We start from the raw sequence: 16,342 nt of genomic DNA, 5'->3' as shown, positions 1-16,342 counted from the left end.
TTACAAGCACAGTGTTGAGGAGCGCTGAAGAAAGGACAGTGAGACAGGAGGGTGATATATATATATCAGTCAAGTCAAAGATATGCAGTTCCTTGTTTTTCTTAAACCAAGAGTTCTGAAATTGTTTGCATGTTAGAATCTCCTGGGGAGTTTTTAAAACATACTGATACTCAGGGCTCTATCCCAGAAATTGTGGCTTAATAGGTGTGGGGTAGGGGCTTGGACATGGGTATATTTTTAAAAAGCTCCCCAGGGATTCAAATGTGCAGTTGAGAACCTTTGTCCTGACCTAAACCAGTGGATCTCAACTAGCATGCAGCAGAATCTCCTGGAGGCCTGTGTGAAAACTCTGGACCTCAACCCCAGAGTTCCTGATTCAGTAGGTCTGGGGTGGGGCCCAGCCATTTGCATCTCTAGCAAGTACCCAGGTGATGCTGCTGCTGCTCTGGGACCACACTTGGAGAGCCAGTGTCCTAAACTGTTCCTACGTCATACGCCAGCCCATCTTACAAACCATCTTTCCCCCTTAATGTAAAAGTGTATAGATGACCCCTCTCCGAAAACACCTTTATGTATCTACTCCCATGTAGCCAGTATTTCTTTTCTTCGCTGAATTTAAAACATTTTAGTTGAAAAATACACTTTAGAGAGGTTTGGTACCAGTTCCCCTTCCTCTCTAGATCTTTCCAAATGGAGCTTTTTTTCTGGTTATATTTTATTCTCTCTCCTACTAGGAGAGAGAACCTACTAGGTTGTAGGTTCTTTGAGGATGTTTGCCCATTCAAAGCTTACCTGTGTTGCTTGTAACATCATAGGCCCTCGGTAAATGTTAGTCGTCATTGATTATGTATAGAAATTGCATCATCAGAATCAAACCCAATTATTTCCAGTTGTTTTTATAATGGGATTTAAATATACTAACATCTCCAAAATTAGGGTCATAAAATATGTTGACTCAGTGACCTATAGAACTAGAAGTAATTGTATAGGACAAGTAAAATCAAGTAGGTCAGCAGCAGTAACTGCAAGTGAATCTACCAAGAAGTATAATAATGTTGCTAAGATGACACATCAGCAGTAAGCCCTGAAATGTGGATGATACATGGATTAGTTCAGTAATGTAAGTATACACATAGGCTTTTGAAAATAACTGTCACAACATGTACTAGAATAAAGCCACATTAACACAGCAATAAATCCATGCAAAATACTAAACATCCTATTATTTGACAAAACTAATACAATGGAATGTAGTGATAGAGTCAGTCCCTTAACAAAAGTAACACAAACACCCATAGTGAAAGAAAACAGACACAGATACACACGCAATGGAATACCCAAGTATATCTGTGGTGAAAGCAGCTACAGCAAATATGGAAATAGCTTTAATTAAATAAATAGTTGAGTGTGTACTTTGGTCCACACATTCTCAAGCCCATTGGATTCTCCTTTAGAATTTACCCTCTGTCACCTTTTGGACTGAATTTACTTTGTCATTTGCCCCTGGCTGACTGTGCCACATCTGTCCTGGAGGCATCCTAACTGAACAAATTCAATAATGCAAATTCCTTCAAAGGAGTCAAAAGACAGATTGAATTTAAGAATGATTTGCTCCTAAATTTAGATGAGTACAAGACAACTTGCATCATATTAGTAAGTTTACAAAAGTTTGCTGTAGAGAAAGGGAAAAAGCAGGTGCTATGACTTTTGAAACTGGTAGTGAGTGAAAGTTGGATGCCTCCCACCTTGTTAAATTTGACCAAACGTGGAAACAACAGGGAAAGATGTGTGAGTCTGACTACAGTTAAATAATCACCGTTAGTGTCAGTATTAAAAAAAAATCCCCAGAACTTCCAAATAACATAAAACTTTGGAAGGTAATGCTTTCAAAATATTTGTTCTATAATAACTTTTGTAAGCCATACACTTGTGGGTGTGGAACTTTTAAAATTAATGTGGCAGTTACATGAAAGCATACAAAGAATATAGGGAAAAGAGATTATATTAGTTCAGTATTGTTAGGATGAAAGGACTCTGATCTAAATCGGTATTTTGTCTGATTTCCTTTTTTAAGCATATGCCACAACCATGAAAAGGTAGAATATCCTACTTTCTTTTCTTTTTTTTTTAATTGGGGAAGGGGAACAGGACTTTATTGGGGAACAGTGTGTACTTCCAGGCCTTTTTTCCAAGTCAAGTTGTTGTCCTTTCAATCTTAGTTGTGGGGGGTGCTGTTCAGCTTCAAGTTGTTGTCCTTTCAGTCTTAGTTGTGGAGGGCGCAGCTCAGCTCCAGGTCCAGTTGCCATTTCCGGTTGCAGGGGGTGCAGCCCACCATCCCTTGTGGGAGTTGAACCGGCAACCTTGTGGTTGAGAGGACGCGCTCCAACCAACTGAGCCATCCGGGAGGCAGCTCAGCTCAAGGTGCGGTGTTCAATCTTAGTTGCAGGGGGCGGAGCCCACCATCCCTTGCGGGACTCGAGGAGTAGAACTGGCAACCTTGTGGTTGAGAGCCCACTGGCCCATGTGGGAATCGAACCGGCAGCCTTCGGAGTTAGGAGCACAGAGCTCCAACTGCCTGAGCCACCGGACCGGCCCCCAACTTTTATTTCTTGGTTGTAGGGAAGGCTAAGAGGACACAGGGGTGATGAGATTTGCATGGAGCTGGACAGAGCTTTTCATCTTGTTAATAACTGCATTCTGATTGAGAGTTTATTGGAAAAAATGTGTGGACCTCAAAGCTACACTAGTTCTACCATGAATCCAAGAGAATGGAACCAACAAAGTCCCTAATTTAGAAGGAAATTGAAAACCGCAACTTGAATAATGGAACATATCCTCATTTTGGTACTGAATACGGAAACTTAAAGAAGTAGCACATTGGTAGTGCTGATAGTACCATGTCATGGGTTAGACTTTGGCTAGCGAGAGGTTCTCATAATTATAATTATAAGGGATAACCCAGTCATCCCTTTGAGTTTCAGAAGGTTCAGATTCCATCCACTCAACAAATATTTAGTGAGTGCTTACCATGTGCCAAGTACTGTTCTAGTTCTGGCGATATCACGGTGAAAGAATAGTAAAAATAAATAACATAAAGTTCCCTTTTGTTATGGAGTTTGTATTCTAGTTGGGGAAATACAGACAGTAATTTATACAGAGAGTAAAATGTAGAGTATTATCGATGGTGATATTATGGTGAGATGTAAAGCAAGAAAAGGGGGTGGCGTAATACATCTCTCCTTTAAAAAAATCACCAGGGAGGGCCTTAGTGAGAGGTGATGTTTGAGTAAATATCTGAAGCAAGCTGTGCAGGCAGCAGTGGAAATTTCCAGAATGGGGAGAGAGGGGTGAGAAGAAAGGGAAATTACTCACTTTTTTTCACATATCTCTGTGCCGTGTCAATTTGCTATACCTGAGTTTACATATATGTCTGTTTTCTTAGGTCTGAGCTATGGGATAAGGAGCTAATTTTGACTTCATCTCTATATTTGTCTGTACTAAAAGACCTAATTAATGTGATTTTACAGCAATAAAATGGATACTGAAACCCAGACACAAAGAGGCATTCAACTTTTCCTGGAAAGCTGTAGCTATGGTTAGGATATAGCTTTATGACTATAAAGATCAAATAGTTGAACCGGCCTGAATTATTGTCCACTGAATGTGATCAGTTTTTTGGCCACTGTGTCCTAAACAAAAACACTCTATGTTTTTTATGGTCAGCATTTTGCTGAGACTCACCTAGGTGAGTCAGTATTCACTGATATGAGAGGTATGAGAAACTAAAAAAATGAAAAGTTAACCCAAGTAGAAAACCAAAAGCAGGTCTTAGTGGTTTTCCAAGGTGCAGATTTGGAAAAGAGAAATTTTTACTGACAATGAGGTTATTAGAACATATAGATATTAATATTTTGTCAGACTTTTAGTCTTTGGTGTTTTATAACTATAATGTGTATTTTTGCTTGATAGAAATGAAACTTGCTGGTGTTGACAAATGTAAGGGCAAAATATTACTGTGTAAACTTAGTTAACTGTAAACTGTTTTGGGATAATTTTAGAAGAATTTTCTGTAATACACACATTTATTTCTAAAAAAAGTTAATTTTAATTACACAAGTTGATTACCTTTGACTAATCAAAATGTAAAACATTACATTTATGTCCAAAGCCCCTTTAACCACCCATCAGCCCAAATCCCAGTTATCTCCTCCAGGTAACCACTATGATCACTTTAATATGTATTTTACGGACCTTTTCTGTGCATTTACATACATATACTCACATTGATAGGATAGTTATCTAAAAATATAAATGGTATTTATATATCTATATCTGTGCCTTGCTTTATTCTAATAATATGTCTTGGAGATTTTTCCATGCTAGACTATTAAGACCTACCTCTTTCTTTTCATTTGTTGCGTAACAGTCCATAATATGGTTATGCCATAATACAGTCATTCCTCTCCTGATGGACATTTAGTGTGTTTCACACTTTTCTCAATTACAGCAACACAGCAATGAACATATTTAGCCATGACTGCACAGTGTGCAGGAGCTGGTGATTGGGCACTGGTTCTCGAAGGGTGGCCCCTGGACCAGCAGCATCAGCATCACGGGAGAGCTTGTTGGAGATGCAAATTCTTAGTCCCCTCTCCAGACCTAGTGACTCAGAAACTCTGGGGTGGGTCCCAGCAGTCTGTATTTCAATAAGCCCTCCAGATGATTCTGATGCATGATAAGATTTGAGAACCAGTGACAGGAAGAGATGAGTATGTGTGTACATATATGCATAGGTGCATATGTGTACATAATAAGTCAGTTCTGCTATAATGCGACATATGTGTTCCTAAACATCACTGCACGATGCAGAATTGTGCAATAAAAGCTGCAAGGCTTATGGGAAAAATGGGGTTAGGCACACAGCATTTGCAACCTTTATTGGCGACACATGAAAACAAAAGCTAGGAGCCTAGTAAAAACAATAGCACAGTTTTACACATGTTAAATGGGTAAATACATAAATGCTACAATAAATATAGCACTTTTTCTAGAAAAGACCTGAAGTTTTCTTGTGGAAGTGGGCACTGGAGGGCTTGCAGCTTGCGAGTTATAGTGTAGTGGCGGAAGGAGGGTTATCTGAAATTGGGAGGAAAGTGTTAACGCCAGATCTGGGTGAGTGTGGCTTTCAACACACGCAGTGAATGGAGGTATCCAGTCCGTGTTGGGAGGTGTGCATTCTGTGTATTCCTATGTGGCTCAGTTCATTTGGGTGCAGTTTTCTGCTTTCATCCAGCATTTCTTGTGGAGGAAATGGTACATAAGCAGACGTGAAATTGGAGTTATGCCCTGGGTTTTCTCCTAATATATCAGTCATGTTGGAACAAATTTGCTTTTTCAATACAAGTGTTATAGCAAGAGTGTATATACTTATACATACGTTTTCACATATTACACATAAAAGGACCCCATACACGACCGAATGCTATTTTTTCACTTAATACTTTTTCACTTAAAAATATCTCTTAGAGCTTTTTCTATATCAGCGCATAGTTACTCATTTAGACAAGCGGTATTTAAAGCATTAAGAGATGACTAAATTGCTCTCCAAAATGCTTGCAACAATTTACACTACCACCAACATACTTTCTACACCCTGGCCAAGATGACCTATTATCAAATTTATTAATTTTTGCCAATCCATTGGTTACATGTCTCTTACCTTGCCTTCCTCCCTCTCATATTCATATACATATATATGTATGTGTGTACACACACACACACACACACACACATTTACAGTGTGAGGAATGCCTCCCATAAAAATACGGATAGAAAAAGGAGCTGCTTTAAAAGTGTGAAACAGGTGCTGAAGAAGTGCTGAAATGGGGAAAAAAGGAAATAAAATGGATATGCAAGAAAACATAAAAGCCTATTAAAAAGAGAGAGAAAAAGAAAAAGAATTCCCTTTCCATTTGTTTAATATTTTTACTTCTACCTTTGCTAAATACAACTTACCCGCTTTGTGAGATAAGATATTGAGTAGGTCCTGTTGGGATTTGATCTATCACTCTTGCCAGTTGACATCTCCAAAAATGCAGCTTAAACGGTTAATCCATTCACTTCAGCACAACAGTCCTAAGGGAGGGCGTCAGATTCCTCTGTCGATCTGTGTTGGGTTCCATGGCCCTGACAAGCTGAACAGATACAGCTGATCAGGGGACTATGATGGCTGTGGCCTGCGAGTCTGGGGCCTCCAACAGCCATCGAGGTAGAAATGGAGGCTCATGCAGGTGTCAGATGTTTTCCTGTAAAGAGGTTGGCAGTGGACACAAATGCTTCCAGCTGGACACATTATGGAAAGCCATAATGATTTAATAATTAAATCACATTGGTTTATGATCATTGTTCTTATTAGGAAATATTGCTTTTTGATGATGTATTGTGAGAGACAGAATTTTCATATAAACACTGTGGTTTACATATAGTATATGTGATATATATTTGCATATATACAGATGGTGCCAAAAAATGTATACACATTTTAAGAAAGGAAAAAACTATGAAAACTGTAATACTCAATATATATTGATGACAAAAGATGAATACAAGTCACATTTGACTTCTGCAATGACAAGAGGTGCTCAAAGTGGTTACCATCAGCGTCCAGACACCTCTGATTACTGCGAACATTATTTGGTAGACTTCCGTGGCGAGCGTGTAACCTGTTCCAACACCACAGCAGCAGAAGCAGGATTTGTTGCTGTGCGAGCCCTCCCGGATCTTCCCATGTGCACATCACACACAGCACCATGCGTCTCAGACTTATCACAAATGCATGCAGTTGTTAGGCGTGTTGGAGGTTCTGTTGCAAACTCATGTCTGCATTGTCGTTGTACTTCCACAACGCTCTCAAATTTCAAATACCACTTCAAAATGGTCTTGTGCTCCTCAAACAACAACCGTGCTTCTGCCATTTTCTGTGACTGTCATGTCTGTCACATGGTGACGCTAGCGTTCATTTAATGAACACCATCTTTTGAGCGAACGTCATACTACACATTGCTACTGTAATTCAATTCAACTTCAAAAAGTAATATATAGATAACAGGGGAAAGGAAAAAAACTATTAAAATTATGCTGATGGTAACCACTTGTAATTGCAGAAGTCAAACATGACTTGTATTCATCTTTTGTTATTGGTATATATTGAGTATTACAATTTTAATAAACTTTTCCTTAAAATGTATACATTTTTGGATATATATATATATGTGTGTGTATATATATATGGATATATATATATATGGATATATATATTGGATATATATATATGTGTGTGTATATATATATATACATATATATACACACACACACACACACACACATATATATATATATATATGGCCAAGAATGACTTACTAAAAGTAATCAAGAAAAAAGAGGATGAAATACTGATATAAAGATGCCAAAGATACTTAAGGAAATGTAGAATTTATGAAGGTTAATGTGACGTTGCCCTTCAAAGTCAGATGCATTTTTCTTTATGTAAAAGCAAAAGCAGCAGGGAGAGAGAGAACTAACTACAAGCTGGATGCATCTCTGCTTTGCAATTAGGTTTTGGCACCTTGAAATCTTAAACTATGATATTATTAACATATAAAGAATATATATACGAGTTACACAGAATTAACATTTCATTTTAAATTAAGAATTTGCTTTCCTTCTCTCACTTTTTGTCATAGTGTCCTGCCATGGAGGGGAGGTAGAAAGAATGCTGAGAGGGAGAGAGGGAAGAGCAAGCATTTTAACTGATAAAAAGAGCTTTCAGTCTCAAGGGGCCTTGTGGCTCTGGAGCAGGCAAGGACATTGCAAGAAGGCGTCTTTCTCTCTCCCTTTGTTACTGTTGTTTGCCTTCCCAGCTGTGGTAACTTGTAAGTGCAGCTCTTAGGATCAACCCAGGGTGCTAAATTTAGTGGTAAGTTGAAATGGCAAAACAAAGCAAAGCATTTCTCGCCCTCATGTGCACCCAGGGTCAGCTACATAATTTGCAGGGCCCAGTGCAAAATAAAATATGGAGGCCCCCTGTTCAGACAACAGGAAAAAATACTATTAAAGGTGCTAAAATATAAAGCTTTATCCTGCCTTCCATAACCTCTCTTTCTCTAGACTAGGCATGGTATTTTTTTAATTTGCTATTTAATGATGTTGTAAGAAAAATTAAAAATTTAAATCATTAACATAATTTTATTGTTCACCTTTATATTGTGCAATGCCAATTTTAAATGCAAATGTAAGAGCTTTTAATTTGTATATGGAATCACCAAAATCACACAGTTTGTATTTTGTAGCTTATATATGCATATGTATTTTCTCACAGTGGAAACGCTGCACAAAACTAATTCAGCTGTTTTTAATTTCACTTCTTAATAAGCTCACATTCTACCAACACTGTGTACCTTTGGCTTACTGATGAATAAGGAAGAACTGAATGGAGAAGAAACTATGGGTTGCCCTATCTTTCCCTTTGCTTCTATGTTATCATTTTCAGTGTATGTGGTTGGCTGATACAGGGAAGTAATAGGAGTAAGAAAGAGTATGACAGGGTTCCTTGGTTATTCATGTTTCTTACAATGCCATTGCTGCCTTTTGGTGATCAAAACAAATTCTAGTTCCAACGGAAAGAGCCCGCTTGGGGCTGTGAGAGCCCCCACCTACTCAGTTCCAGATGTAACATGGTTACCTTGTATTCGTTTTGAGTCTTGCTGAAATCCCATACACTGTGGGTCTACTGGTTTTCTGTGTTCCTAGGAACCGAGGGCACACATTTCGTGCATGGCCCCTTTGCTCACACACATGCGTCCTTGTCCCCTTGGATTCCACTTACAAAATCACATTCAAAGATAAAATTATTAAGAGTTGCAAGACAGTAACAACAGAACATTAAATCAAGTGCAGGGTCCTTCTGCATGGGGGCCGTGTGTGCCTGCACGGGTTGTGTGTCCATGAAACCTGTCCTTTCTATATTAGGGGCAACTGTTGGACAGCCGGAAGCCTCCTGTACTTGCTATGTACAAAAGAATCCTGTTCATAGCAGGCTGGACGCTGCCACTAGTGTATCCATGCAAAATGGTTTCCTTGAAACTGATGTAATGTATTTATTTCAAATTCGGTTGAATATCATCTTAGAGATATTCATCTTAGAGAGTTAGTTGGATCTCTTAGAGGGCACCTACCTCCACAAGAGGTACTTTTCAGATAGGCCTTTGAAATTTCAAGGCTAAAGCTGGTGGAAACAGTTATTCATCATCAAATCAGTCTATATATCCCTTACAATTTTATTTGTCTTTCTCCCAGGATTTCCAGCAGGAGAGCTCCAGAAGCCTTTCTTTTGGGGAACAGAATATCCTCGGTGAGTAAATATGTAAAGAAAACAGTTATTGACATGTAAGGAAGAACTTGCTGCTTTGGTAGATCACAGAAGGCAGAAAAACAAAGCCAGTGATTCAGAAAAATGAGGGCCTGGAACCTGGCATGGGCTGACCCCACTCTCACCGTTTTAGATATTTGTTTTCTGATTCTTATTACCAGGGGTATGACTGGGCAGGAAAGCCAACGAATACACAGGTAGCTTTTGTTTTTATGCATTTATTCACTTATGCATTGATTCATACTATAAATAGTTAGACCTTGAAGGATTGCTGTGATTTGAGTTGATAGTGATGGGATTAAAACCATTCCAGAGAGAAGAAACAACGTGAGAAAAGGAAAGAAACATACTTACTGAATAGTAAAGAATCTAGTTTGGCTTGTTTAAGTGGTATATGAAGGGAAGCAGTGGAAAAGAAGTCTAGAAAAGAAGGTTGATATTTGATATTGGAGAGCTCTGAATGCCAGGCAAGAAGCCTGGACATTAATAGGCAATAGAACATATTAAAGGTTTTGAGCAAGTAAAGATAATCAAATTTTCTTTTAGAAATATCATAGTAGCTATACAATAATTCAGAAATTGACAATGTCTGGGATTAAGGATATCAGTTTAAAGGCTATTAATACCAACAGATTATAGACTTATGTAATTCAGAATTTCCATATACAGTGGGAATTCATGTAATATTCATTGTCAATAATATCACCACTTTTATTATGTGCCTTTACTTGTTCTGGTGCTTTAATGCACACAAAATTTAGTCTTGATTTTTGAAGTTTAGTTGCTTGTGTTTTGGTTTGGATAAATGACAATTTAAATATGACTATGTAGGTTAAAAAGATATGGGGTCACATAGAAATAAGAGAAGTATGGTAGAAATCATTCGATTTGGGCTTCCCCAGCAGCAGATCCTGTGACAAGGATTCAAGTGCAAGTACTTCTTTTGGGAGATGACATTAGGAAACACCAGCAGGGGAGTGTAGAAGTGAGACAGGGAAGGAAGGAAGCCAATAAAGTGTGTTGTAGGAGTTTTCTATAGCTGCCATAATGAATTATCACAAATTTAGTGGCTTAAAACAATGTAAATGTATTAGCCTATAGTTCTATAGGTCAGAAGTCCAACCTGGGTCTCACCGGGCCAAACACAAGGTGTCAGCAGGGCTGTGTTCCTTTCTGGAAGCTCTAAGGAAGAACCTATTTCATTGCCTTTCGTAGCCCATATTGTTTGGTTCAAGGCCTTCTTTTTCCATCTTCCTAACTCGCAAAGTTGCATTTCTCTGACCATTCATCTGTAGTCACATCTTCTGGCTGTCCTTTTTTGCTTTCTCCTCCATTTTTAAGGACCCTTATGATTACATTGGGTGCACTCGAATATCCAGGATAATCTCCCTATTTTAAGCTCAGCTGATTAACAACCTTAATTCCCCTTTGCCATGTAATAACACATTCACAGGTTCTAGGGATTAGCACGTGGACATCTTTTGGGGGCCATTATTCTGTCTACCACACATCTGTTACAAAGCCACTTACCACTGTGGGCAACTGGGGCTAAGTCCTGCTGTGGAGTTGTAGAATGTGCTTCAGTGTGATCCCACCTCAGGGGCAAGGGAGCTGGGGTATTTATCCTTCAACTCACCTTCCATCATTGATTGAGGGCTTCCACCAGGTGTATTAACTGCCTGGCATTGCCCAGCCTAAGCCAAGAAAGCTCTGGTGGCCAGAGAAAGTCCTTAAGCTACTATAGACAGTCTCCGACTTACAGTGGTTCAACTTATGATTTTTCAACTTTACAGTGGTCTGAAAGTGATACACATTCAGTAGAAAACATACTTCATTTAATGGGATAATTGCTCAAAAGTCAATCTCTAATTTCAGAAACCATTGAAAGAGTGCCCAAGAGAGAGATTTTTGAATAGGGGAAACTTAACCTTAGTTAAATAGTTACCCATGTGGGCTGTTGTCTTTCTTATCTATGTGGAGGACCTTGTTTTTATTTACCAAGTAATATAAAAGTAATAATAGTCTTCCTCTTTTTAATACTTGACAGTGTGCCAATGGAATGATTCCTTCAGCAGATGACCTATGTGAATCATGTAATTCCATGGTTCTTTGTTCATAGAAATATGAGTAATTTAATAGCAGTCAGGACTTAGAGTTGCTCCAATTTTAATAAGGTTCTGACCCTTTCCTTGGATTTGTTATTTTTTTCACTAGGACAAACCTTTTATTAACATAACGTAGGGAGATGTTTGGCAGAAAGGTATAATATAAACTGATCCTTTGTAAATTTAAGAAAACTAGAAAGAAGATGGAATAAATTGTGTATGCGTAAAAAAAAAAAGAATAAAAAGAAAACATACTTCAAATTTTTATCTTTTCCCGGGCTAGCGATATGTGGTACAATACACTCTCGTGATGCTGGACTGCAGCAGTGAGCTGGAGCTCCCTGTCAGTCACGCGATCACCAGGGTAAACAGCTGATAGTCTACAGTGGATTCATTGTGTTAGACAACTTTGCCCACTGTTGGCTAATGTAAGTGTTCTGAGCATGTTTAAGGTAGGCCAGGCTAAACTGCGATATTCAGTAGCTTAGATGTATTAAATGCATTGTCGACTTACGGTATTTTCAACTTAAAATGGGTTTATTGGGATGCAGCCCCATCGTGAGTGGAGGAGCATCTGTAGTTTCAGGTGTTGGCAGTTGGGAGCTGTTGGTGTGCTTGAAAATGGTGAGTGCTGAGGGGACAGTAGCAGGCATCAATGAAGCCTGCTGTAGGAAAGCACCATTGTCAGCATAAATGAAAATGAAAATGGTTTGTATCGACCAAATCCATTCATATCATCCCAGGCCTCAGCTACATAGTTTTCATTACTGTTCAGATATTTGGAATCAATTTTCCCTATTGTTAAGATTAGAAATTTATATATATTTATATAAAATTAGAGGTTTAGGTTAAATATTCATTCTCTAAACTCCCTTCAAACTAAAAATGTCCTAGAATTCTTTGATTCTGCTTATCATTAGCAGTTTCATTGAGTTTCTATTATTGTGGTTATATACCTGGAGACTTGGAAATAGTCAGGTTAGGTTTTGAAGTTATTGATTCAATGAATTTGTTTATTGGATCTATGGGATGATTTTCTGATACAAAAATCAAAATCATAGAAACTTAGGAAATAATATTAGTGTCCATTAGTTCAGCCTTATGCTGAGCCATATTTAAGACTTGAGTAGGAGAGAGATTTGCATTATTTCACTAAAGAGGTCTATGTCCTCTATTAAGATACTTGCTCTGTAAATAATTATTAAGCATCTTTTGAGTACTTGGCATTGGAAATATGGAGATGCTGGAGACATGGGAATCACAGTCCAGTGAGATGCATGCCCATATATCCACCTGTTCTGGGTGGATAGCCTCCAGAACCAGCTAGTGGGTATCCTTTCTGCTTACACTGGTCAGCTTAGCCTTCTTCCGAGTTTTTGGTCTAATTATAGGGGTATCAGTAAGCTGAATTGTTTCCAGAGGAGAGAATCGGGATTGTAAATGGCCTAACACAACATATCCCTAAGTGTGTATTCCTTCAAGTAGTGATTGAGGTAAATCATCCTCCCTTTCCCTTTGTTTGGAGAATCATAATACTTAGCAGCATAAAAACTCCCAAGAAGTTCTGTAAGAAAGAAACCTATTTAAATGTGTTTTACCTAGAGGTTCCTAAACTCCCCTTTAGAGGTTCCTAAACTCCCCTTTCCTCTATGGTTTTGGAAATGCTGGCCTAGTATTCATGACAGAAGAAAAAGTTGCAAGAACTTGAGAACACTTGAGGAAGAACCTCGTAACTTCATATTTTTTGAATGAAAGTTAAGGTGGCAGAATGATTTTATATTCAGGGGGTCAAAGGGTGTTCGGCTAGAGACTACGCTACACCAATGGATAAAAGACACAGGAAAGAAATTTCAGAACAACATTAGGGAGAGCTGTTTTATGTAGAAACACCTGAAGAGAGAATGGGCCACCTGAGAAGGAGATGAAATCCCGGTTATTGGAAATGCCCAAGGAGAAGTCTCAGGATCATTTGAACAGGTTTTTGTAGAGGGGGCCCATGCCTCTGTTGTGAAACAGAACTAGATGACCTTAAAGCGACTTCCAACATTTGAGATTTGTATGAGTTTTCATTTCAGGCTTAGTGTAGCCCTTTCTCGATGAGTGCATGAGATTATGGTTGCTCGAGACAGCACTATGGTTGATTCCCTGTTAACAGCAAACCCTGTGCATATGTTAAACCCATTGAATACTAAGAACAAGAAAACTGAGCAGATGGAAAAATTGTCGTCTTCCCCATTTTATTTTTGGAAGGCTAGATTTTCTCTGCAAGGGTCTTCTTCCTTTTGGCGAGCCAGTCATAGTTTAAAAGGCCTATGAGTTTGTTTATTTTTATCACATGCTAATTTAAATAATACCCATTGATAAAATGGAAGATGTGAATTTAGTATTACAAAACATTATCGTTGTAAGGATTAGTCATATAAAATAACTTTTTTTCTTTGTCTCTTGTCCAAAGGACTGCAATTATGTAACTGAGAATTGGAAGTTATGATGTCAATCATTTTATGAAATTCTCTATTACCTTTGCAAGCAGGAAGCTCATTGGAGCAGTCCCTCTTAAGGGATGCTTATTGTAAAGCAGTTCCTATAAACTCCCGTAGTTCATCCCTTAAATCCATCCAGTCATCAGCATTGACCAAGGCTTGTAGACTACCCAGTATTATTTTCAGGGCTGAGATGTTTGGAGAAACGAAATGTTACAGGCTGCAGTGATAGCTGCTGCTGCAAAAATTAGCACTATGTAAAATTACAAGTTTGTCCCACACTGCTATGATAGCTCTATGATTGAAATGCATAATTTTACTTCCTTAGTGAAGGTTTGCAATGATGGAAAAACAGTAGGAAGCATTTTTTCAAATGCAAATTACCTTGCAGGAAAGAAATAACAAAGGAAAGAATTGCCACCAAGGGGAAAAATTAAATCTTACAGCACTTCCTTGGGTATAGTTGAGACAAACAATTAGCATGTTAAGGATCATTATGTCCTGTAATAACATGTTGCTTCAAAAATTCTCATTCCTTCCACTTATGAGTCCTATCTGTTTGCTGGGTTACTTTGATGTTGCATGTCAGGAAGCAACTGTGAAATATTTTTAGCATAATTGCAAGTCTCAGGAAGTATCCTCATGACAAAGATTTTACATTGTCTATAATCCTCTTGTACACATTAAGTGACAAATAGGTTATATATAGTTCTGTCACTTGCATGAAATGGTAAAGTTAATCAATTAGTTAAATCCTTGTTACTTTCTTTTTTTAATTGAAGTTTATAGGGGTGACAATTGTTAGTAAAGTTACATAGATTTCAGGTGTAAAATTCTGTATTACATTATCTATAAATCCCATTGTGTTTTCACCACCCGGAGTCAGTTCTCCTTCCATCACCATATATTTGGTCCCCCTTACCCTCATCTCCCACCCGCTTCCCCCCTTACCCTCTGGTAACCGCTAAACTATTGTCTGTGTCTATGAGTTTTGTTTCTCATTTGTTTGTCTTGTTCTTTTGTTGTTTTTGGTTCATATACCACATATCAGTGAAATCATATGGTTCTCTGCTTTTTTTGCATTGTTACTTTCTTATTGTGTACTAGGTACAGAGAATTTAGCAGCAATCAAATAGATAAGGATTTGACCTTCATGGAGCTTGTAGTTGAGAGACAAGATTCCAGACATACACGTATGGAAGCCCCCGTATTGATTTCTTCATATATCATGAATATTCTTTGTTTCGGTTATTTATTGCTATTTAACAAAGCATCACCAAACAGTCACTATTTACATGATTCTGCAATTTGGGCCGGACCCAGCCAAGACGGCTTATCTCTGCTCCCTGTAGTGTTGGCTGGGCAGTTTGACCTGCGCCAGAGGATCTAACATGACTTCACTCACAGGTCTGTTGCGCTGGCTCAAATGGCTGGGCCTCTCTCTTCCTTTAGAAGTCTCTCAACTTTTGGTGTCTCTTGCTTGCTTCACTTTGCCTCTCTCTCTCCAGTTGATTAGTCCAACTTCTTTATTTTTTTATTTTTTTTTTTTCAGTCCAACTTCTTTACATTGCAGCTGACTTCCAAGGGGGTTGTGGGAAGGAAGCTACAAAGAAGGCCTCTCAAGATCTAGGCGCAAAAGTAGCATCCATCCCCTCCTATTGCTTTCTGTTGGTCACAGCAAGTTCCCAGGCCCATCCGGGTTCGAGGCAAAGAAAATAGGTTGTCTCTTGATGGGAGGAGGGGCACATGCCTGCAGGGTGTATGGAATTATCTGTTGTCACCCTTGTAGGTAATCGACCACATACTTCTCAGATGTGAAGAGAAATGATCAAATGCCTTTTCCAAATGTGGTTAAGGCTTCCCAGTCTTTGCCATTCATTTGTGAGTTTGTATGTCATGGAAGCAGAGGAATGTGACTATGTTTGAAAGCAGGGTGATCCCTTTTAATCTCTGCTCTATTCCCTTTTTATGACTACATTTGGAAAACAATTTTTTTTTAAATTCAAGTTTATTGGGGTGACAATGGTTAATAAAGTTACATAGATTTCAGTTGTACAATTCTGTAATACATTATCTGTATGTCGCATTGTGTGTTCACCACCCAGTCAGTTCTCTTTCCATCACCATATATTAGACCCCATTTGCCCGCTTCTAGAGCGCCCCCTTACCCTTTGGTAACCCCTAAACTATTGCCTGTGTCTGTGAGTTTTTATTCCTTCATTTCTTTGTCTTGTTCTTTTGTTGTTTTCAGTTTTATATACCACATATCAGTGCAATCATATGGTTCTCGACTTTTTCTGACTTATTTCACTTAGCATTATAATATC

At 38.4% G+C, this 16,342-nt stretch overlaps 1 protein-coding gene across 1 annotated transcript in view; it reads left to right on the top strand.

Moving 5' to 3' along the window:
• The window catches only part of PHEX (phosphate regulating endopeptidase X-linked), a 196,210-nt gene that overhangs the window by 154,725 nt on the left and 25,143 nt on the right, over positions 1-16,342 (top strand). Inside the window, exon 16 of the mRNA XM_033118058.1 lies at positions 9,355-9,409. Coding sequence (XP_032973949.1) covers positions 9,355-9,409 — 55 coding nt within the window. The remainder of the gene's footprint in view (positions 1-9,354; positions 9,410-16,342) is intronic.

The sequence above is a fragment of the Rhinolophus ferrumequinum genome, chromosome X, assembly GCF_004115265.2.
Source record: "Rhinolophus ferrumequinum isolate MPI-CBG mRhiFer1 chromosome X, mRhiFer1_v1.p, whole genome shotgun sequence".
Lineage (NCBI taxonomy): Eukaryota > Metazoa > Chordata > Mammalia > Chiroptera > Rhinolophidae > Rhinolophus > Rhinolophus ferrumequinum.
The sequence above is the reverse complement of the archived record's forward strand: the minus strand, read 5'-3'. Positions and strand labels throughout refer to the sequence as shown.